This window comes from Arvicanthis niloticus, chromosome 21, assembly GCF_011762505.2.
Source record: "Arvicanthis niloticus isolate mArvNil1 chromosome 21, mArvNil1.pat.X, whole genome shotgun sequence".
In the NCBI taxonomy this organism is placed as follows: Eukaryota; Metazoa; Chordata; class Mammalia; order Rodentia; family Muridae; genus Arvicanthis; species Arvicanthis niloticus.
In genome coordinates, this window is record NC_047678.1 from 16,013,277 (window position 1) to 16,038,326 (window position 25,050).

At 43.1% G+C, this 25,050-nt stretch overlaps 1 protein-coding gene across 7 annotated transcripts in view; it reads right to left on the bottom strand.

Moving 5' to 3' along the window:
• Positions 1 to 6,346, bottom strand: part of U2surp (U2 snRNP associated SURP domain containing) — a 51,366-nt gene extending 45,020 nt beyond the window's left edge. For 3 of the 7 annotated variants that reach the window (XM_034484012.2, XM_034484011.2, XM_034484008.2), the window contains exon 1: positions 6,138 to 6,312. In XM_034484012.2, the coding sequence (XP_034339903.1) occupies positions 6,138 to 6,182 (45 nt within the window). In that variant the 5' untranslated portion in view covers positions 6,183 to 6,312. Of the gene's footprint in view, positions 1 to 6,137 lie in introns of all 7 variants that reach the window. The other 4 variants (XM_076917949.1, XM_076917948.1, XM_034484007.2 and 1 more) reach the window with 3 other exon arrangements.
• Between the last annotated feature and the right edge of the window lie 18,704 nt (positions 6,347 to 25,050).

Below are 25,050 nucleotides of genomic sequence, written 5' to 3' on the forward strand. Positions count from 1 at the left end.
ACTCAAGCAGGCATCATTCCCTTACTTTCAGAAGCAGCTCTGCCTTGATCTGTACTGACTCTCTCCTGATACACAGCATGCTCCCTCAAACTCGGGAAATTTCTTGATTGAAATTTTATCTCAGCATCAAGCTCAAGATGAGGCAAGAGAAAGAGTTTCAATATAACTACTGACATATATAAAACATGCCATACAAGTACCTCCCCAAATGGAGCACTCTAGACTCCACACCACTCTGCCCTCTCACTAATTAACCTAGTCAAGCCACAAACCAAGGTTCTGATTTAACACAACAAAAAATGCATACACATTAGGGCTGGAGAGATTGCTCAGTGATTAGAGAGCACTGGCTACTATTCAGAGGACCTAGGTTGAAATCCAAACACCTACACTGCAGGTCACAATCATCTGTAACTCCTTTTTCTGGGTCCCTGTGGGTACCAGCCATATACATGGTGCAGACATACATGCAGGCAAAATATCCATACTTATAAAATAATGTTTTATAATAATTAACTATATTATACAGAATGTTTTAATGCTTTCACGACCATTAATTATGACTCACACTCCCAAATACTATCAAATGGAAAATACTTAAATACATGTTTGATGTCTCTCAATTTTCTTAAAAATTGAGGAACAAACCTATAATTCTAACAAAAGCCTCGAGTGTCATTAGCTTTCAAAACTGTTATTTTGGTTGAAGATATACCTCAGAGACAGAAGGTGCACTCAGTGTGTGCAAGACCCTATAAGAAGCAATCTCCAATATTAATTTTAATTTATTTTAAAAATTATGCTCTTTGTAAAAGGGTTAGAGAAATGGAAGTCTTCAATTTGTACAGCAAATGAATGACCTCTTGATTCACCTACCACTAAGGCAAGTGGCTGTATTAACTAAGTTTCTAAGATAAAGTTGCAATCATGACATATTAAAGGTTTAGTTTACTTTCCAAAAGGAAGAGTTCTAGAAATGAAAGCCAAAAGAATTAAAAGATAAGTTTTTAGAAAACAAATCAGTCCGGTAAAAGAATATTTTTTAACACCAGCAGTCACAATCTAGCAAAACAGTGCTGCAGGTTCAAGTCTAGAACAGGACCCAAAGCAGTGGTTCTCAGGGTTCCTGTGAGTAGTGACCCCTATAGAGGGGTCAAACTACCCTTTCACATGGGGTAGCCTAAGGACCATCAGAAAACACAGGTTTACATTAGGATGCGTTAACAGTAGCAGAATTACAGTTATGAAGTAGCAACAAAAACAATTTTATGGTTGAGGTCATCACAAGATGAGGAACTGTATTAAAGAATTACAGCATTAGGTTGAGAACCACTGCTCAACAGTTTAGAATGGTTATTATTTTCTCTTGCAGAGGACCCAGGACTCCCAGGATCTACATGGTGTGTCTATAACTTTTAACTCTAATCTCAGGGGATCTGATGCCACCTTCTGACTTCCACAAGCACCAGATACTCGTATGGTGCATATATAAGTCTAACAAATAAAGTTAGAGGAGTTAGCAGCACTTGTTGCTGTTGCAGAGAACCAGGGCAGTTAGCTTATAACCACTAGTTAATTCCAGTTCTAAGGGACTTCTGACTCCTTGAATGTCAGACACACATATGATGTACATTCATTCAAAAGACTCAAATACATAAAATAAATATATCTAAAGTCAAGTTCTAAACATACTAATCAAGAAAATAGGTCAGAGACCAAAGCTGTAACTCCATTAGTAGAGTACTTGCCCAGCATTCACAAGGCCATGGGCTTGATCCTGATACTTTATACAACAGAGGAGGTGGTACATGCCTGTAGTCCCAGCACTCAGAATGTGGAAGACATAAAGATCAGGAGTTCAAAGTCATCCAAAGCTACACAGAGTTTGAGGCTAGCCCATTAGACCATGTCTAAGAAAATGGAAGGAAGGGAGCAAGGAAGAAAGGAAAGAAGGAAAAGAAAGTAGCGAGTTAGTTTAAGATGGACATGATGTTCAAGCCTGTAATCCTAGTACTCTGAATAAGGAGTCCAAGGCCAGTTTAGGCTACACAGTGAGTTCACAGATAGCCTGTCCTGTAAGATCCTGTCTCTCAAAAATGGGAGAGGTGGTGCCATACTTCCTACTTCCATTCAAAACACAGCCAACCACTAAGAAGTTGAGCCATTTTATACTTTAAGATAAAGTTGCAATGACATACTAAAGGTTCAGTTTCAAGCTGGCAAACTACTTTTCACACTTTAATCTCCACGTTACACACACACACACACACACACACACACAGAGGAAATAAAAAGGAATTTCAAGCCTTGAATAGATTCTAATTTTACTATTTTTTAAGCATTACTATTTCTTACTAGTACTTATTCTGTCAGTTCAGTACCACATGCTCAAAGATTCAGTAACTCCTGTGTCACTCATTTCCCTCTATAAGACAGCTTTTGATGGTGCTGTGCAGCAGTCCTCTCCAAGCTAAGCATCCATGTTGGAGAGCAGATCTTAAGACAAAGAATATTCTAGTCTACTATGGAGGTGAACATTCCATCCTGCAGAGACACTTAGAAAATAATCCAAAAGTTTCAGGAAGTCTCTGACACTAACCAGATACCCTACAAGGGAATATAAGTAGTGAAGACTGCTAAGAGATACTCTCAGCCCAGCCAAGCCACCTGAAACAGACCAGCAACTACACAGAAGACTTCCAGACAAGCTGAGCTGCCTGGAGAAAGCTCAGACTTCACTGGTATCTTCCTGTCAGTTCCCTACCTAGAGTAAGTAGACATCTGTTCACATCTCCACCAAAGTGTTACATAAAAGATGATCAAAGAAAGAAAAACGGTACTGGAGCAGGCAACAGGTTCCCAGGTAAAGGTACCTGCTGCCAAGCCTGACAATCCCTGATAAAGGATGATCTCCAGGACCCAAATGATAGAAAAGAACCAACACCTTCAAGCAACCTCTAACCTCCAGCCAGGTCCACATACAACCATACACAATAAAAAAAAAACACATTTTTAAAAAAAGGAGACAGGTACTGCCACACAGTGAAATATAATCATTGTCTTCAAATCCTCACTAGTATGAACATGCAAAGAAAGAAAGGTTAAAATAACAATTTTTTTTTCTTTTTTGTTTCTGTTTGTTTTTCAAGATGAGTTTGTGTGTAGTAGCCCTGGCTGTCCTGGAACTCATAGAGATCCACCTGTCTATTTCCCAAGTGCTGGGATTAAACGCACTGCCTGGCAAGATAACACATTTTTTAATAAACTTATTTTTTTATGTTTAGCAATATCTCAGGTTAACAACCCCTGGTTCTATCTCTCTGCTCTGAAACAAAGCTACAATATGGCTCCAAAATCCCTCCTGAAGCCATGCAATACTTTGCATAGGAAATTTTGTTCATTTCTAAAATATGGGCTCAGTGTCTACCGGGAGATAACAAAAATGAAAAGTATAAAATAATTACATAAAATAAAAGGGAATGTGGGAGGGCAACCCCCCATCAAGTCCTCTTAGCAAGAACGAGTACATATACTGTGTACATCATGAAATTAATTTTAAAGCTAAAAAGAACTATAGTGGCTTATGTATTTTGTAATTAAGAAACACTAATGGGGCAATAAACATGACTCAGAGAATGCAGACATATGCCACACAGCCTGAGGACCCAAGTTTCATCCTCAAAACCCAATGTTGTCCTCTGACTTTCACATATGCATGGCAGCATGAGGGTGCCCACATGTACACAGACAGGCACACACTTTAAAAGAGACTTCACCATGGTCAACGGCAAAAACCTTGTATGTTATACAAAGTTAATATGCTCTTCAATGTGTAGAAATGATTAATAAACACCTCTTCCCATATTGATGGAAATGTAACTACCATAGAAAGAGCATGAAACAGAAGTCTCTACTTCCTTGATGTATAGCACAGAATGCAAGGTAAATACCTGTTATTTCCAAAGAAAGAAATCAAGCCTGGAAATTCCAAATACTGTACTAAGGCCAAAACGGTCTTATAATCTAATAATGTCTAGACTTATATTTGAAATTTAAAAAAAATTAAGCAGTCATTATGATAGCCAATGGCTTAATAATCCAAATCAGTGCTTTCTAGTTCTGTAAGAAGGACAAGGGAGCTGGAAATAGCTGGTACATGCCTGCAATCCCAACTCTGAGAAATGCAAGGAAGGAGCATCAGGGTGCTGAAGGTTACATGAGTCCCTGTCTCAAAATCCTAGTGTGCAGGATGGGTGGATGATAGATATACAGACTTAGAAACTGAAGTAAGATTTACTATACATTTACAGACAGTAACTCAATATTTCTATCAGCCCTATAAGAAAGATTTTTTTCCTGTAATGAAAAAACCTGAGGCTCAAGAGATTAGGCAATCTGCCTTAATATTATCACAAATATGCTTAATTACCAAGTCAGGATTTGAATCCAAATGTCTTGTTTGCTTTCAAAACCTATAACCTTGCCACTCCATTACAACATTTTCCATTATAGGAAAACTCATGACAAAACTCTGAGTTTAAATATTCCCTTTACAGACACCAGTAAGGCACCTTTTAGTGACATCTGAAGGACTATAAACTGACAAAAGCGTTAATGAAAAAAATCCAACAAATTGCTTAATATTTAAAAACTACACATTCAGAGTCCTGAGAAACATTTTTAAAAGGAAGTCTGAACACATACTTTGAAAAGTTTTCAATCTCTCCAGGCCTCATGTAGGGAATACTTAATGCTTTGAAAAGAAAACAAACAAACAAACAAAAACCCCCAAAGAGTAATTATGGTTGTGGGAGGCTGTTTTTGCCATGGTCGGAAAGGAGGGCCAGCAGCAGCATGAGCTACCCCTTCATTCGCATTCTCCCCTAGAAAGGTGAGGAAGGACAACCTACTGGAGAAAAAGAAAAGTGATTACAGTAAAGGTCTGGGGTAAGCATAACTAGAACTGGCCCCCTACCATAGTTTCACCTAACTAAATAACGCCTAGTAAGGCCATTACTATTTGCAAAATAAATATGGGGCATCATTCAGCAAAATGGCAAAAATTTAAAAATAAGTAAATAAATAAACTTTATTAGAAAGAAAGAGCAAGTTTGGTTTGTTTCTCAAACCAAACAGAAAATGCAAGCAGATAACCCATACACTTTTTAAGTCCCTAGACTCTTTAAGTGTTATCCAACTCCTTGTCTCTGCAACTAAAGCCTCCCAACTGGCTTATCGCAGTACTTAACATCTTTAATATCGAGAAGGGATGAAAATCTCAAGGCAAAATAATACAAAATAAATATATAGATAAACAGGATTAAACGCGCTGGCCAAAATGGCAACAAATACCAATTGCTAACACAACCCTACTAACGCTAAACTACTTTCGCAGCTCAACGGTTTCCCAAGCAATACACAGGGCTCCCTATAAACTCAAATGCAAGGCTCTGGGCAATTTCCAGGTCTACTGTAGTTTTTCCTTTCCAGTGGAAGGCCCACATACTGATAGAGACCCTAAGTCTGCGGCCCTCAAAAGTGATGTTCACTTTTCACTTCCTGGGAAGTGAGAGGAAAGCCACATGTGAAGTGTGACACCAACCAGGAGGCTCAGAGGGCTCCCTCCGCACGTCCCAACCCCAGGCCCTCCACTGGCGGACCTCTCCCACACACTCACAACCGTTTAGGCTAATTCCCTGGAAGGTAATGAGAGAAAGTGTGTAAGGCTAGGGGCGAGTGAGATCCAAAATAACGAAGGGGGATGAGGGGAAGAAACAGGCATTTAAGACCGGGAACCTTCCCGCCTCTCCCAGATCCTAGCCCGCGGCCTCCGAAAGCAGCAACCCGCGACACAAGGACGCCGGACCACCTCTGAATCACTGACCTGACCCCAAAGCCAAACGAGGGACAAGCCCCGCTCGCCAGCAGGCACGCTAGTGTGGGGCTGAATCCCAGCCGGAACGGACGCGCGCCCTCAGGCCTCTCAACCTGCGCACCTTGATGCAGCGGTGCCAGGCCCACTGTGGCGAACAGGCCTTAGCCCCTCAGCCCAGAAAGCTCTCGAAGGCCAGAGATTTCTGTAGGCCCCTGACCACGGTGAAAGACCCACTGACTGACGGAGATCTCTAAGAAACTACCTTTGAACTGGCCTTCTGAGATCCGCCTGGCGTTTTGTCGGCCATCTTGAGCCTTGCTCCTCCTTCAGCGGAGGCAGCAGCGCGGGTGAGTCGAACACCGAAAGAACAGATATCAGCGGAGCGCGCCAGAAGCTTGCCAGGCCGAATAGCCGAATGCCGAAATAGAGAACTCAGAGGCGCCGGGCCGCGTGACTTTAGCGTCAAGTCGCTTTACGCGCCCCGCCCACCCTCTCCTCTTCCGGTGAATTGCGGCGTCTAGTCACGTCATGCGCCTGCGGAATTTAGGGAGTCTCCTTGACCCGACTTTCAAGGCCAGCTGATAATTCAGACATTTTTCTCCCTAGAGCCAACCGACGTTAGAGGCGAGCGGGTTCTACTTCCTGAGGGGGAAAGGAAGCTGCTCTTTTAAAAGAACTGCAGTAGCCACGTGAGCCGAGCGTCTCAGCTCAGCTAATAAGTCAGACCGTCGAGACACTTGTTTGCGTCACGGCCCCTCGGGAGCACAGACCTTGGTGGGAAGGCAGATTTGCAATCCGCTCACGTTAAAAAGGGTGAGCAGTGCCTGCAGAGTTGAGAAAAAAAAAAAGGGAGGGGGCTAATCGGATTAAAAACTTTCGGACGTCTGAGTATGGTGCCTGCAGAGACGGGAAAAAATTGTAATATAGACGCTATGCTAGATCGAGTATTTGCGTATTGTTTGTTTATTGTTACTGTGCAGTGCAGGCACGCCCTAGCAACTGTGTGGAGGTTAAAGGACAATTTGACGGAGTTGGTGGGATCCAGGGATCGAAATGAGGTTGGCAAGTTTACTCAGCAAGTCCCTTTTTCCCTCTGAGACTTCTGGCTTCCGGTACCTGTTTCTCTGAAGCCTAGTCGCAAAAGTTGTGTAGCAGAAGATGATGGCCTTGAACTGCTGATTCTCCTGCCTCAGGTCTTGGGGATTAGTCTTGGGCCACCGAGCCTCTCAGCTTTTTGTTAATCGGGGGGTGGGGGGGGTGTTTAGAGAAGTTTGGTTTGGTTTTGGTTTTTCTAGACAGGATTGCTCTGCAGAGCACCCCGGCTGTCCTACGCTGTGAACCGCGATGGCCTCAAACTCTGCCTCCCAAGTGCTGAGATTAAGCGTGTGTGCCACCACCTAGATTTCAATTACAGATAAGGGTCAGACTGAGAGAAGAGGCGCAGAATTGGAGATGTGTGACTCTGAAAATGGAAATGAGTTCATTTGGGCTGGAGGGCACAGAACCGTATTCTACTGTACTTTCATGTCTAGTCACCGTTACTTTCTAATCACTGGCTTCTTGTTATTATGACTTCTACCCCTGGTGCCTTGCTTATTTATACCTCAGCACCTACCACCAGATTTTATTGACCTTTTTAGAGAATTCAGCAATGTAGCCAACTAGTCTAAATGCTTCCCTGGTTCTCCCAACCCCCTTCATTCTACCCCCATCAACCAAAAAAATAAACTTCAACTTCTGTACGGTAAATGTACTTGCTTCCGTGATTCCACCATCTCTTCACCCCACCCTACTCTCAAGAGTTTGTTATTTCTTTTGGTTCCCTCCCCTACTGTTTGTTTCTTCAGCATCAATTGTACACAAGGTTACTTTGCAGTCTCCCTATTCCCAAGTTTTACACTGTACAGCCTTATGTCTGTCTCTGTGGGTCCCAACACTGAAGGCTCTTATATATAAAAGACAGCAGGGCCCCAGTAATGAATTCATAACAGATCGTGAAACCTACCCTGCATATCACAGCCTTATTCGAAACATATTGCATCCTGAGAATAAAATTCTAACTGGTAACCACACCAGTTACCTGAGCATCCTATGTGAACGAATTCCCACCCCCTCCCTACACCTGGTCAACTTGCTGGTTTATGGTGACCTGCACAACAGGTTGGACTGACACATTCCATTCAGCTTTACCTTAACTACTACCTACGATGCCTTTCCATTTTCTGGCTTGTTTCCAGACTGACCTTGAGCAAACTTCCTTTTGATTCCGGATCCTGATTAAGAATGGCATGCTTCACTGTACACCTATGGGGTCTTTTTCCCCCAAAGGACTGCAATTCGGATAACAGCACCCTTGTTCAAGTGGCTCCCAGCCCACAACCACCTGTAACTCCAACTACAGATGCTCTGACATGCTCTTCAGGTCACCTGTACACACATGGGCAAACACACAAATAAAAGTAAATTTAAAGGGCTGGTGAGATGGTTCAGCGGTTAAGAGAGCTCTAAATGCTCTTCCAGAGGTCATGAGTTCAAATCCCAGCACCCTTGTTCAAGTGGCTCCCAGCCCACAACCACCTGTAACTCCAACTACAGATACACATGGTGGCTCACAACCATCAATAATGAGATCTGATGCCCTCTTCTGGCTGTCTGAAGACAGCTACAGTGTGCTTACATATAATTAATAAATAAAAGCCTTTGGGCTGGAGCAAGCGGGGCCAGAGTAAGAGGGAGAAGGAAAAATAAGTAAATTAACTTTTAAAAAATGATTGTGGAATCTTCATATATTGAAAGTGACCTTGAATATAATTGTTTCAGGCCAAGAATATACCTCAGTTATTAAAGCCCTTGCTAAATGAAGTAGAAATTTCTGGTTTCTTTCTTTTTCTTTCTTTCTTTCTTTTTTTTTTTTTTTTTTTTTTTTTTTTTTTTTTTTTTTTTTTTTTGGTTTTTCGAGACAGGGTTTCTCTGTGTAGCCCTGGCTGTCCTGGAACTCACTCTGTAGACCTGGCTGGCTTCGAACTCAGAAATCCGCCTGCCCTGCCTCCCAAGGGCTGGGATTAAAGGTGTGCACCACCACTGCCCGGCATGATAATAAAAATTAATCAAATAAAAAATTAAAAACAAAAATCCAAGTCCCCATTCCCCTTTCCCATCAGCCCCTGGCAGCCACCACTTTGATTTGTGTATCTATGAACACGATCACTGTAGACACCATATATAAATGGACTCATAATATCGTCTGTTATCTATTTATTTATTTTGAGAAAAATCTTACTCTTTTAGCCTAGGCTGGCCTCAAAGCTTGGATAATCCTACTGTTTCAGCCTCGCAGGTGTGAGTCACCATGTTTGGCAACATCTGTTCTTTGGTGATTGGCTTATTTCTCTTAGCAGAATGTCCCCAAAGTCCAACCATGTTATGCTATGTTTATATCAGAATCCCCCCTCCCCCGCCTCAGGGTAGTTTTGTTTGTTTGTTTGTTTTTGTTTAAAGATGTGAGGTCTTGGCTACTGCTTCAGCACCATGGCTGCCTGGCTGCTGCCATGCTCCCTGCCATGACAGTGATGAAACTGTAAACTCCCTGTAAATTCTTTCCTTTATAACTTGCCTTGGTCATAGTGTTGTAACACAGCAATAGAAAAGTAACTAAGGAAGTCCTATCATTGTGTGGCGACCCGCAGAAAAACTGGTACTGTGGGACTCCTCAGGCTCCACACTTTTGTTTTTCAGCTTGGAGGTATGTTTAAAAGAAAGGAATCAGTGTGACCAGGCATGTAAAAAGTGACTCCCATGAAAGTGAGGGACAGAAGAGCTAAATGCAGGAGGTCACAGGAATGGTTCACAAGGAGCAAACATTCCCTCCATGTTCCTAATTCAATTTCAATTCAAGGTACAAAATGTTTTTTAACCTCTAGGAGAGTCTAGCAGTGGGACAGTTAACTAGCACTTATCCATAGACACTGAGAAGCTGTCTGATTGTAGACAAAGTTCTGAAACCTGAAGGACAGTTGGGGGATCTGAGGTGTCCGCCTTGCAGCCTCTGTCTTTCCAATGCCTCAAAGATCCAGAGGAAAACCAAAACTGGCCAAAGGTGTAACATTTCCAAAGTAAATACTCAGTATCAGTTTGGTTCAATAGCATCACATCCCATGAAGTTTGAATCTAATAAACTGACTAGGGAGTACCCCTAAAAAAGCCAGCAACTTCAGAAAGAAATGTTATCTGAGGTTATGGTCTCTAAAACCAGAGAGATCACCAGGCACACCAAGGTCTGCACTGAAAGCTCATTATTATTATTATTATTATTATTTTTATTTTTATTTTTATTTTTATTTTTATTTATTATTAAATAGCATCTTACTGTGTAGCCCAAGCTAATGTCAAACTCCTGGTAATCGCCCCACCATAGCCTCCTACATGCTGAGGGGTGGGCCACCACTTGCAGCTCTTACTTGAATACTAGACAAATATCTGGGTAAATCAAGATCCAATAAAATGAACAGCAGAACCCTGTTCCTCTTTTATCTAATATAAGTCAAGTGCTCCAATTTGTCTTATCTAGGAGCTTTGATTTTAGGTTTTCACTTTTCTCATGTCATTGAAATTTGTGGAGAGATGCTGTGGATGAAGCAGACAGTCCTTGCTTTGGGGTTGCAGTTTGGTTCAACCTCCCCCTAATAGCAATTTGGCTGTAGCTATCAAAATGTAATGAACATGCTGAGAAGCCACTCACTGTGTGGCCAACAACCCCAAGTATCTGAGAGTCTGCCAATATGGGGCTTTCAAGTATTGCCACCCATCCAAAGAGTGCTATGTAGAGTGGGCTTGAGATGCGATGTCAGTTTAGAATGAGGAAGATCCTCATGAACCACGTGGGAATTGTGCAGCTGCATGAGAGAGAGTATGGAAGGGGGCACGGCACATACACGGGAGCCAGTGGGTTTTTTAAAAAATGCATCTACAGATAAAAATACAGTGCAAGTGTGGCAGGTGGCCTCTGACGGCCTCCAGGCTAGGTCAGCCCATTTGAGTCCCTTCCCTTCAACTGATGATTCAACTTGCCTCTTACAGATCATAACAACACTGACAGGCTCTCTCTCTCTCTCTGTCTCTCTCTCTCTCTCTCTCTCTCTCTCTCTCTCTCCCTCTCTCTCTCTCTCTCTGTGTGTGTGTGTGTGTGTGTGTGTGTGTGTGTGTGTGTGTGGTGTTTGCTCTAATGCATCCAGTTCCTGTACTCCCATTGAGAGGCTCATGTGGCAAAACAAAACTCTGAGGGAAGGCTCAGGCAAAAAGCCAGGGACCAAATGAAACTGCCTGTCCAATAGCCTGTGAGGAACTTTGTTCTGCCACCAGGGGTCTCAGCAGACCTACCGAGGACTTGCACCAGCTGGCAGCCTGCCACCAGCCTGCCTCAGGAAGTCCCCACTAGAGCCAGCTCAGATCTGAGGCAGAAGGAATACAAAGCTTAAAAAATGCTTACTGTTTGGCACCAGTAAAATGTTCGATAATTTGTTACACAGCAAATTACCTGATGTAACATAACAGGTATAATTGTGAAAGCACAAACTAGTCCTTATAAAACTGGAAACTCTACTTGTCACTGAGGAAGAAAACAATTTTCTGGGGCCCAGATGTGGTGGGACACACTCTCGATGTAGCTCTTTTTCACTGTTTATTTGGAGATGTGTCATTGCTTCAAATGAAGACAAGAGCCATGGCTAAATAATTACATAACGGGAAGCAGTTACTGCTTTCTGTGTTGATATGCATTCATTGATTCTCAGAGGAATTTCTGAACTGTTTAGTGTGTGTGTGTGTGTGTGTGTGTGTGTGTGTGTGTGTGTGTGTGTGTGTGGTGAATTACCCTCACTGTTCATATCTCTGTCGTTTCATTTTGCTTTGTTTTTGAGCTGATGTCTTACTATGGAGCCTGCTTTGGCTTTGAACTCACAACTCTGCTGTCTCAGTCTCTAGAGTGCTAGGATTGCACACACTATTGTGCCTGGATCACTGGTCATAATTTTTTGTTTGTTTGTTTTTTGAGACGGGGTTTCTCTGTGTAGTCCTGGCTGTCCTGGACCTCACTCTGTAGACCAGGCTGGCTTCGAACTCAGAAATCTGCCTGCCTCTGCCTCCCAGGTACTGGGATTAAAGGCGTGCGCCACCACTGCCTGGCTTCCAACCACCTGTCTTAAATTTCTTTCCTTAAAGTTACTAAAGAAGTTGCAATATTCTCTTATGGAGACATCTTTTTCTTTAATGTAGGTCATTTCTCTCATTTGTACATCATCCTCACACAGGAGCCATCTCCTGGTCTTGTATCATTCCCACTCTGGCACCTGGACTGCCGGAGCAAGCAGACAGACTAAGCTTCCTCTCCAGCCCCCATTGCCAGCAGCGGGGAAGGGTGGGAGAAAGAAGCCCCAATGCAGGCCCATTTGGAATGTGCTGCGGTATGGCTGCCCATTGAATGGTAGGATGTTCATTTGAAATTTTATGTTTCTGTATGAAAGCTTGAAGATACTGATTTTTAATTTTTTTTTTATTTTGTATTTGTCTGGACATATGTATGTGCACCCCGTGTATGCCTGGTGCCTTAGGAGGCCAGAATAGAGCACTGATTTTTCTACTTTTTTAAAAATGTATTTATTTCATGTATGTGAGTACACTGTCACTGTCTTCAGACACACCAGAAGAGGGCATCAGATCTCATTACAGATGGTTGTGAGCCACCATGTGGTTGCTGGGATTTGAACTCAGGACCTCTGGAAGAGCAGTCTGAGCTGGTTCTGAGCTGTGATATACGTGCTGTGAACCTAACCCAGGTCCTCTGCAAGAACAGCAAGTACTCTAACCACTGAGCAGACTCTCTATCCCATATAATTCTTCATAATATTGTTGACATTCTTCAATAAACAAAAATGTCAAAGGCCCATTATTGGAACTCATATGTGTGTGTATATATGTATATGTTGTATTCATATATGTGATATATCTGTACCCATATGTATGTGTAAGTATATGTGTATGTATATGTGTATGTATGTGTAATTGTGTGTGTATTTGTATATGTATACATATATGTATATGATATGTGTGATGTATATGTGTATACATGTATGTGTGTACATATAAGCGTGTATGTATGTGTATGTAATGTATTGAATTTGCTTACATTTACTGTCCACATAGCAATTTTTTCAGGCTTTCACTTGGGCACCTTTCCTCTCACTGCCCCTGGAAAAGACTCCCTCTTTCCCTGTTGCAGTGAACACAGAACTGCCTTCCTTTGGTCCCCTCTGCTTCTTGGCTGACTCCCTGTGCTGCGGTCGCACCTTGAGTTCCAGCTCTTCCACGAGGCCCTGTTGATGTCTGTCTGGCCTGTGACTGGCCCCTCATGTGACTAACTCCTATGAGGACCTGCTTAGCCACTTCCCAATATCCTTAGCTCACTCTCGGCTCAATCCTCTCACCCTTGGACTACAGCAACTGGGCCCTCACTATCAGAATGTGATGCTTAGTTTCGTGGGTTTTCATATACTGTAGTATCAATTTTTTTTCTGTGTTTAATGCCTTGGCAATGAGCAGGTAAGTGTTGGAGGCAGGAGACTGGCCAGTGACACACATACATATATAAGTTTTACCCTTCAGTAAAGCTTGTATATCTTTTTAAGACTAGAGGGTGGAGGGTGAGCACTTCCTAGAAACCATCCCAACAAATTTTCTCCCATGTGGCCAGAGATGTCCATGTCAAACCAACCAATGGTCGGAGGATTAAGATGGTTAGAATTAGATTATACAGAACACACTGCTGACATGGGAATTCAGTATTCAAACAAAACCTAGGCTCTGTTGGAAGGAGGAAGAGCAAAGGAGATAACCTCTCTCTCTCTCTCTCTCTCTCTCTCTCTCTCTCTCTCTCTCTCTCTCTCTCTCTCTCTCTCTCTGTGTGTGTGTGTGTGTGTGTGTGTGTGTGTGTGTGTGTTGGTTATTGTTGTTGGGGTTTTTTTTGAGACATGGTTTCTCTGTCTGGATGTCTTACAACTCACTCTGCAGAGCAGACTGGCCTCAAACTCAGAGATTCACCTGCCTCTGCCTCCCAAGTGGTGGGACTAAGGGCATGTGCCACCACTGCCCTACTTCTTTTTTATATTGTGAGGACCTATCCATACTCATTGGTTTCTTAATCATTTAGCTGAATCAAGTATATTATAATTGCAGGTTTTATATCATTTCTACTGCCCACAGGTCAATTTTGTAAATTATTACCCATGTGACCCAAATCCAGCATGGAACATTGATTTTAGAACTTTAACCATTACTGGCACCAGGCTTGCTGATTTTGTTTTGTTTTGTTTTGTTTTGTTTTGTTTTGTTTTAGAGTTGAAGAGATGGTGTATTAGTCTGTGTTCTCTAGAATTACAGAACTTATAGAACATCTCTCTATATTAAGGGAATTTATTGTGATGACTTAACAGTCTGTAGTCCAACTAACCCAACAATGGGCAGCTGTGGATGGGAAGTCCAAGAATCTAGTAATTGCTCAGTCCCACGAGGCTAGTTGTTTAAGCTGGTCTTCTGTAGAAGTAGGTTCCAACAGATGTGCTGGCAAGTAAGTGCAAGCGCAAAGAAGAATCTTCTTTCTTCCAATGTCCTTATGTAGGCCTCCAGCAGAAGGTGTGGCCCAGACTAAAGGTGTGTGCCACCACACCTGAATCTAGGACTTGCTTTGTCCCAGGTTGACCTTGAACTCAGAGATCTCCTTGCCTCAATCTTCTGGGATTAAAGGCATGTACTATCTTGCCTGGGCCTAAACTTTTTATGGCCACTATGCCTCAAGATCACCATGCCAAGTTCCAGGTCAGAAACTTGTGTCTTCCAGCCTCAAGATCTGGATCACAGGGGTGCCCTTCAATTCTGGATCATAGTTCTTTTCAGTTATAGTCAAGTTGACAACCAGGAATAGTCACCACAGGTGGCCTGGCAATGGTGGTACATGCCTTTAATCCCAACACTCTGGAGGCAGAGGCAGACAGATCTCTCGTGAGTTGAGACCACCCTGGTCTACAGATGGGGTTCCAGGACAGCCAGGGCTGCAGGCTTGCTGTTTAAGTTAAATATTATGGGATCTGAGCAAGAAGAGCAGGCTACTAACTCTGCATCCGGGCAGGCAGTCACTCAGAGACGGAGATGATGGAGTTTTGAAAGAGTTAAAAATTTTTAAACCTTCCACAGATGGAGTCAAGAGTGCAGATCAGCTTGTTCTGCGCTCTGGGTCCTAGGAAACTAGCTATCCACAAGACAAAATTGATAATAGATTGAATAGGGTTTGAGCTGGGAGTTCAAGTTAGCACCCTGGATACCAGGAACTTGGCTGATTATGTATAGGCTCTTAGAGAATAGCCTGTTCCTTGTACCCTGTCACAAACTGAATAATGGGCTGGGACTTTCCACAGGTGCTCTCCAATAGCCCTCCCTTACTCCCCCTGGGTTGTGGTTCCCCCCCTGAATTGTGGTTTTGGGCTTTAAATTCTCTCTGTCTCCAAAGCCCCGGGGTCAGACCCCATTGCCCCTGCGTGGGCTACAGGTCTTGACCTCAGTATACTGATTAAAATATAACTCTTGCTGATTACATCAAGTTTGGTGTCTTACAGTTAATGGGTGGCTGTGAATTCCCGAGACTTGGGGGAGGCCCTCCATTCGTGGGGGCCTTACAGTTTCACCTTGTCCCACTGGCCAGCTTCTTGAGTGGATTTGGAGAACAAATAGACCATGAGTTGAAAAGCCAGGCATTCTGTGTAGAATAGGAGGTAAAGAATCTAGATCCTGCTCCGCAGTATGGACATGTGAACCTAGCAGCATAGTGAATTTCAGTTTTCTGGATCTTAGTTTCCTTATGTATAAAATTGAGATAATAATATACTGGCTACTTTTATGTCAACTTGACACAAGCTAAAGTCGTCTGAGAGGAGGGGACCTCAATTAAGGAAATGCCTCCATAAGATTGGGTTGTGGACAGGCCTGTAAGGTGTTTTTTAAATTAGTGATTGATGGGGAGGGCCCAGCCCATTATGGGTGGTACCATCCCTGGGCTGGTGACCCTGGCTTTTATAAGGAAGCAGGCCTAGCGAGCCATGATGAGCAAGTCAGTAAATAGTACCTTCCATGGCCTCTGCATCAGCTCCTGCCTACAGGTTCCTGCCCTGTTTGAGTTCCTGTCCTGGATTTCTTCAATGATGGACTATGATGTGAAACTGTAAGCCAAATAAAACCTTGCTTGGAGGGGGGGTGGTGGTGATGGTGTTTTATTGCAGCAATGGAAACCCTAAAACAAATACCAACCTTACCGGGTATAGTGGCCCATGATCATAATTCCAGAACTGGAGAAACTAAGGAAAGGAAACCAAGATAAGGTGCTGGAGAGATGGCCCAGTGATTACGAGCACTGGCTGCTCTTCCAGAGTTTTTTTTTTTTTTTTTTTCTGAAACAGACTCTTGTTCCAAAGCTTAAGTTGACCTTGAACTCCAGATCCTTGTGTCCCAACTCTTGAATACTAGAATTACATGTGTGTTCCACACACTCAGCAGGGAAGCACATCTGTGGTGGTTTGAATGAGTATGGTCCCCATGGGCTCATGTTTGAATACTGGTCGCCCAGTTGGTGGAACTGTTTGGGAAGGATTAAGCAGTGTGGACTTGTTGGGGAAGGTGTGTCACTGAGGGCAAGCCTTAGGGTTTCAAAAGACTCAGTGTCAGTCCCACAGTGCCCCCTGCTTCCTGCCTGTGAGATGTGAGCTCTCAGCTGCCGTTCCAGCTGCCCACTGCCATGCCTTTACTGTGTCATTACAGATTCTAACCCCCTGAAACTGTAAACCCAGTTACATCTTTCCTTTTATACGTTGCCTCATGGTGTTTTGTTACAGCAGCAGAACCCTAACTAATCCATCATCTCAAACAAAACTTTACAAATATAAGCCATAATGCATGAAGTGGATGCATTCGGTCACATTAAAAATTAAAGAATTTCATGTTTAGAAGCCATCGTGGATTAAAATAGAGATTACAGAGCAACACATGGTGGTGCCTACCTGTGAGGCCAGCATGAGAAAGGCAGAGGAACTTGACCCACAAAGTTAGGCCCTGGCTCAAGGGGGAACAATAGACACAAAGAGAGATTACAGAATAGAGGAGATGAAAACTGAAAAGGTACTGAGGGAAATACACAAGGGATCTCTTGGCAACCTGCTTGGCTTGAGGTAACTATACACACCTTTCCTACTAAAGCACTCAGCAACAGGACCACCCCCACCCCCACCCCCCATCTAACAGTACGCACACAAGCCCCTCTCCAAACAAAGCCACTGGTCACTCTGAGCTATATAGCTCCCTAGAAACCTGTAATAACTCTCCTTTTGTGGTCAAACACGTTCTTGGAACATATACTGAAATTAGGGCAGTGGGCTGATCCAACCTGAACTGGATTTGGGGGTGTGTGTAGGAATGAAAACTACATTCTGTGAATGAACTTTTGTGGAAAATCCTATGCATGTCAGCTTATGCTTGTGCCTGATTGGGCATGCTTGTGATCAAAGCCAGGTGCATTGTGGGAAAGGATATGGAAGGTGCTTGTACAACCTAAGCCTGTCCAGGAGAGGAAGCCTCTGAGGCGTGACTAGGTACCAGCCTTGAGCTACACTAGGCTCTCAGAGGCTGCTGCTCTCAGTGCAACTCCTTTGTACTTTAGTTTTGACTTTGAATAAAATCCTGTGTTGCTCAGCCTTTTCTATGTGTTTCTTCAACTTGAAGATGATGTCAAAAAACTGGAAACACCCAGACCATACAGCCACCTTCAAAAAATCATAAAGGACTGACAGGTCTCCATAAGAAAGCTGAACAAAGGGCTCGAGAGATGGCTCAGTGGTTAAGAGCACTGACTGTTCTTCCAGAGGTCCTGAGTTCAATTCCCAGCAACCACATGGTGGCTCACAACCATCTGTAATGGGGTCTGGTGCCTTCTTCTGGTGTGTCTGAAGAGAGCAATAGTGGTGTACTTATATGCATAAAATAAGTAAATCTTAAAGAAAGAAAGAAAGAAAGAAAGAAAGAAAGAAAGAAAGAAAGAAAGAAAGAAAGGAAAGAAAGGAAGGAAGAAAGAAAGAGAGAGAAAGCTGAGCAAAGGATGAACAATTTAAGAGGAAAATGCCAAAGTCTACTACAGATATAAAAAAATCTACAACTTCATTAGCAATTTTGGAGAAATGCCGGGAGCCAAACCCAAGAAATCACCTGCTGTTTTAGAAAGTCTAGTCAGTACAAGGTTAAGAAAGGACATTCACAGGTCTCAGGTCCCAGGAACCTAAAGAACGTCTGGCATTTCCTTGGAGCTGGTTATGACAGTGGGATGGTCTAGGGCAATAAGGATATGACAGTGGGATGGTCTAGGGCAATAAGGATATGACAGTGGACTGGTCTTAGACAATAAGGATTCCATAGTAGGATAGCCCTAAGCAATGACCCTCGCCCAAACTTCCCGGTTTGCTGTGTCTTTATAACCTGCCCCCAAAATTAAAGTTTCAGAGCTTGATCAGAACCTCAGACTTGCTCTCATTCTTTGTGTCTCTTGTCCTTTCATTCGTTCGCCCCCTTCCCTAAGGTCTCGTCGAATCCCCGAGGGCCAGGGCAGAGAAATAGCTAATAAACAAGTTATCAAGTTATCACTGTAAGAGGAGTAAAATTAGAAAGCTGGCCAAACCAGGCAGCTGTGGGGATGTGGGAGCCATCAGTTCTTCTGGTGGATGGCTATTATGTATGTATGTCCACAAAGAAAAACACCCCAAAACTTAATGACGTAAAACAACTATTTTCCTAGCTCACAATTCTGTAGGTGGGGAACTTGTACCGGGCTCTGCTTGATATTGGTTCTGGAATCTCACACTCACTCAAGTGTTTGGCATCTTGACTGAGGAGGCTGACTTGACCAGGTAGGTCCTCTCTCCATGTGTCTCTCTGCTCTGAGAGGTTAGCCTGGGCTTTCTGCATGATGTTGGAAGGGCTCCAAGGGCAACAATGGGAACTGTGAGTTCCTGGGCTCTGGTGCAGATCTCACACAATAGAGTTAGAAAATGCTGTTATCGCTCAAAAAGTGTACAAGATTAAATCCAACGGAAAGGATGAACCTTTTTGTGGGAGTTGCCACAAAGAATTTACAGACTTTTTCAGTGGCCTTTACAATGGAGAAGACATTGGTCCATCCAGTCTGAGAACAAACTTGCACTTCATTTAAAATTAAATACATCCATACTCTACGGCTCAGAAATGCCCTCCCCTACAGTATACATCCCAACAATATCCTTCTTAGGTTTCGTAAGACCAAAGTGTAATTTTGGTGCTAGGGATTTAAGAGATAACTGGATAGCTGCGATCTGGTGAAAGGATTGGTCTGTGCGTGAACACACACCAAGGACTATTCTGTATTAGAGCTGACTGTGGTGGCACACACCTGTAATCCCGGCACTCCAGAAGCAGAGGCAGGAGAACCGCAAAGTTTGAAGCCAGCCTGATCTACATAGTAATTCCAGGCCAGTCGGCACTACACATTTATTTGATTGTAATACTAGATTATTCTTCGAGTGGATGAACCTGTCAATGCTGCTCATAACGGTCAAGGTTCACAAACTGATCTCATCTTAAGATAGAGAGAAAAGGGCTCTGGGATCAAGCCCCTGGGGTGGGAGTAGAATTTACCTGCCCCCCTTTTTTGTGTATCTGATTCTTGACCTTGAAATGTTTCCTGGACAAACCAACCAAACAAACAAAGACCTCAAAAAAACAACCAAACAAACAAAAATGGGGTTTGGGATGTAGCTTAGTTGGTAGGGTACTTACCAAAACATTCATATGCCCCTTAGATTTTAAAAATAGGCAGTTCTGCATTTTTGAGAAAACAAGGGGCGAGTGAAAGAACAGTTTGAGTATTTGACCACTAGAGGGCACTAGAGGGCACCACAGGCATCACCCCGTGGTGTTTCGGATTTGGCTTAGTTTCCCCACCCCACACCCTTCAATTTTATATAATCAAAATGTAGATTTCAAAGCACTTCAGAAAAAAAAAATAATAATTTGAGCTGAGTGTTCTTCAAAGAATAAGGAAAGGAAGAAATCCGTAGGCGTGGAATGAAGGCTTTTTGTTCCTTCTCATGTTCACACTGGCTTCCAACTTACTAAAACCAGAGACCAGCCCTGAACTCCTGATCGTCCAGGCTCCACCTCCCAGGAGCCGCGATTACGAACATGTACCAACTTGACTTGGCTGCATGGTAAATGTTTAAGTTTGCAGAAAGGGATGAAAGAGAAGGGGAAATCTTTGAAATCTAAAGTAGGGACCCTGACTTACCTAGTCAAATAGATGCACAAAACTTTTTTTTTCCTTTTTTTTTGGGGGGGGGGGGGCGGGGGTAGGGGGTAGGGGGGAGGGGTTCTGGACAACCGGAGGAAAGAATTCCGGTTTGCTCGTAACTAACAAGGGGTGCAGCCCAGGGGAAATGCTGCAACGTGGACTGAAGCAAAGGAAAGAAAATTCCCTGCTTAAATAGAAGCATTCACGATTTTTAATTAGATTGTCTTATCGGCAACATATTTATATCATAAAGATTTTTAAAGTACAAAGCAGTACACATTGAGAGGTTAACTCCATCTCTCTTCCCTGTTCTCCCTACGACAGCTTCCCACCTTGATAGACAATACCTGCTGGTTTCTTATATATCACTGACAAACCCGTACTTACTGACCTTTAGCTCAGCAGATCTATGACGGCTTCTCCACACAATGCCCCCGTACTTCGGCCCCTTCGCCCACTACCTTCTCCTTTTTCAACTTAACTCTTAGTCATCCTCCTGCAGCTGCCCGTGGAGTTGCTCTTTGTCAGCAAGCTGAGGGCCATTAAAACCACACCACTGTTAATGAAGGGATACTCTCTTACATTCCTATTAAAATTACGCTCGTCATGAACTCAGCCTCCGCTAAAGCTCTCTCTAAAAGCAGTGCCACAGTGAATTCCACTTCGCATATGTCTACTTTGCTTTGCCTGTATCTGTAGGATAGATATTGGATAGAATCCAAAGATACACAACTGAAGTTCCTACAGATACTGCCAATTCACCTTCCTCTGACCCCCTGCCGCGGTTTTTGTTTTTTGTTTTTTGTTTTTTTTTTGTTTTGTTTTTGTTTGTTTGTTTGGTTGGTTGGTTGGTTTGGGTTTTTTTTTGTGTTTTTTTGTGTTTTTTTTGTTTGTTTGTTTGTTTTGTTTTGTTTTGTTTTGTTTTTTTGGTTTTTCGAGACAGGGTTTCTCTGTGTAGCCCTGGCTGTCCTGGAACTCACTCTGTACACCAGGCTGGCCGCAAACTCAGAAATCCGCTTGCCTCTGCCTCCCAAGGGCTGGGATTAAAGGCGTGCGCCACCACCGCCCGGCCTGACACATTTTTCTGCTGCTTGCTCTACAGGGTGTGTACTTCATTCATTCGTTTTGTTTGTTTGTTTTGTTTTGTTTTGTTTTGTTTTTAATCTTGATCAAGGCACTACATGAGCAACATCTCCTGGCATCTCACTTGTGTTTTTTATTAGAGGGTCAACATTTCTAGAAAGAGATTTTATTGTTATTTTGAATTCTATGTATATATGTGTGTTTGTATATGGGCTTGTGTTTAGAAGTGCAGTACCCACTGAGCCCAGAAGAGAGCGCTGGACTCTACAGAGCAGGAGTTATAGGCAGTTGTGAGTCCCTGGACATGGGTTCTGGGTACCAAACTTGGGTCCTCTGAATGAGAGTATTTCCTCTTAATTGCTGAGCCATTATTTCTCCAGCTCCGAATATCTTTTTTACATTTAAGAGAAAGGCTAACGTTACTCATGGAACAGTACTGTGTCAAAGGGTTTATTTCCAGGTCTTATTAGCCAATTAAGACTAGAGTGGGGGGTGGGGGGTACATTTGGAAGACAGAGAATCTAGATGGTTCCTGAGCTAACCCATTAGCGAAGCTTTCAAAGTCACCTTTCCACCCAGCCACCTGTCAAGCCCAGACTACTTACTGCCCTGTATTTTGGAAACCAGCTCTTCCTAGGAAGCTGAGAAAAAACCCAAATACCGCCTGAGACCCAAAGGTACAAAGTGAGCCTATCATTCCCAAAACGCTTCTCCTGACCCGGATCTTCAGCCATGCCTGACCTTTCCCTTGCATTGTAAGACCAACTCTGTCCAATAGAAATAAAATCCTAGCTGTATGTGGAACATCAATTGGCCCAGTAGCGACTATGTTAAAAATCAGAAGCCGAGCCGGGCAGTGGTGGCACACGCCTTTAATCCCAGCACTTGGGAGGCAGAGGCAGGCGGATTTCTGAGTTCGAGGCCAGCCTGGTCTACAGAGTGAGTTCCAGGACAGCCAGAGCTACACAGAGAAACCCTGTCTTGAAAAAAGCCAAAGAAAAAAAAAAAGAAAAGAAAAGAAAAAAAAAGAAAAAAAAAAGAAAAATCAGAAGCCGAGCCAAGCCTGATAACACAGACTCATAAAGTGTTGTGACTGCTTATGAGTTTAAGACCATTCTAGGGCCAAGCGGTGGTGGCACACGACTTTAATCCTAATCCTCAGGAGGGAGAGGCAGCTCTGTCAGTTCGAGGCCAGCCTGCTCTTTAGGGTGAGTTCTAGAACGGCCAGGGCTACACAAAGAGAAAGAAACTCTGTCTTGAAAAAAAAAGCAAAACAACAAAACAAAACAAAAAATAAAAGACCAGCAGCCTAGGTAACTGAATAAAATCCAGTCTATAAAGAGGCAATTTAATCACTTTTATTAATTTAACACAATACACTCAAATATTATCATTTAATCATGTAGTTAGTATTAAAGATCATCAATGAATTTGCTTTTCCAAATCCAGCCTATTTATACTCGTTACGTCTCAAATCAGACTAGCAACACTTCAAGGGGTTGGTGTCAGCATGTCTCTGGACTGGCACCATTATGTACTCTTGGAAGGAACCTCACCTTTGATCTGCCCATTAGTTATCCATCCCAACAACATTTTTATTCAATTATTTGCAATTAACTGATTATTGGGTATCAGGCAAGGCATGTGCTCCATCTCCTGATGTTACGATCTTCCCGAAAACTAACTTGAGCCACACAGCTAAAAGGATAGTCCTCAGTCCCCTCACTCTGCAAGTCCAAGACTCCTTTCTCCAGCCCTTCTTCTCTGTAGACTCCGGACATGAGTGGGGAATTAGGCCAGGCAATGGTGGTACACACCTTTAATCCCAGCACTCAGGAAGCAGAGGCAGACAGATCTCTGAGTTTCAGGCCAGCCTGGTCTACAAAGCAAGTTCTAGGTCAGCCAAGGCAAGAGAGAGAAACCCTATCTCAAAAAGAAAAATAAAAAAGGCGTGGGGAAGAAAATATTTTTAAATAAAAAAAAAAAAATTTATGTATAGGAGTGCTCTATTTGCATCTTCACATGCATGCCAGAAGGGGGCAGCAGATCCCATTACAGATGGTTGTGAGTCGCCATGTGGTTGTTGCTGAGAATTGAACTCAGGACCTCTGGGAGAGCAGACAATGCTCTTAACTGCTGAGCCATCTCTCCAGCCCTCTCTGTCCATAAGTTAATATTTTGGGGGTTTTAAGCATATGAACATATTACTTATCCGCTATAAAGCAGAATAAAAAAAGAGGTATGTCTACATATAATGTCCTATGACAAGAAGCCTGTCTAGCCTTTATAAGGCAGAGTTCAAATCACAATAAAATAAAATAAAATAAAATAAAAATCTGTTCCCTCCCTCTTTCTTTCCATGAGAAAGTTGGTGTGTTTTCCTTCCCATTCTTGTCCATCTCCACAGACCCCACACCACTTTCATAGGTAACCCCTGTCATTTCCTATGACAACTGAGTGTTCTCATGGATTTTAACCAAAGGTGAATAGTATCTAGATGCTGCTTCTGTCCATTTTATAAAGATATTATGCACATTTATTGCTGTTCTTCATCTTGAAGTGTCTTCTATTTCAGTCAGACCATCTCTCAGGGCGTCTTTGTTCAGCGTGTGTGCTGGCTAGTTTTACGCCAACTTGACACAAGCTAGAGCCACTGGGAAGGGGGGAACCTCACTTAAGAAAATGGCTCTGTAAGATCCAGCTGTAGGGCATTTTCTTAATTAGTGACTGATGGGGAGGGCCCAGCCATCCCTGGGATGGGGGTCCCAGGTTAGATAAAAAAGCAGGCTGAGCAAAACCACGGGAGCAAACCAGGAAGCCGCACTCCTCTGTGGCCTCCCCATCCTGCTGCCTCCAGGCTCCAGCCCTGCTTCAGTTCCTGCCCTGACTTCCTTTGGTGATAGACTACAAAGTGAAAATGTAAGCCAAACGAACTCTTTCTTTCCCAGCTTGTTTTTGGTTATGGCGTTTCATCACAGCCATAGCGACAGTAGTAGACACAGCCCACGTTTGGAAGCATGGCACCCCGTGCTGCTAGTCCATAATTTAACCAGCTCCTTGTTAATCAGTGTGTACTATTTCAACCAGTGCTAGACTATGAACCTTGTACTTAGTCACTTTCAAGTGTGCAAGCAGAAATTCGGGATAAATCTCTCAGAGAAAAACTAATTTTGATAGACATTGCTAAACTGTCCAACATTAACTTGCATTTACACTTTAGGTTTTTTTTTTTTTTAACTGCACGATATTCTGATGTTCAAAGTGTGGATGCTATATATAGTGTTAGGGGCCCCTGTCAGCTTGACAAGATCTAGCGCCCCCTATGAAGGAGGCTCTGGGCATGCCTGTGAAGCAGTATCTAGATTAGGGTGGCAAAGGTTGGAATAGCTCTTTCCTGTGGATGGGCTGGGATTCCAGACTATAAGAAAGAAGAAAGCCAGTTGACACAATAACTAGACGTAATGTGACCAGCTGTCTCAAGCTCCTGCTACCATGATTTGGCTGTGATGGACTAACCCTTGGAACTGTGAGCTGAAATAAGTGCTTTCTGCCTTAAGTCGCTCTCATCAGGCTATGTTACGGCAGCAGTGAGACAAGTAACTAACTGTGACAGTTTGGATGAGAATGCCCCCCTAGGCTCATGCATTGGAATGCTTGGTCTCCAGTTGGTGGAGCTGTTTGGGAAGGATTA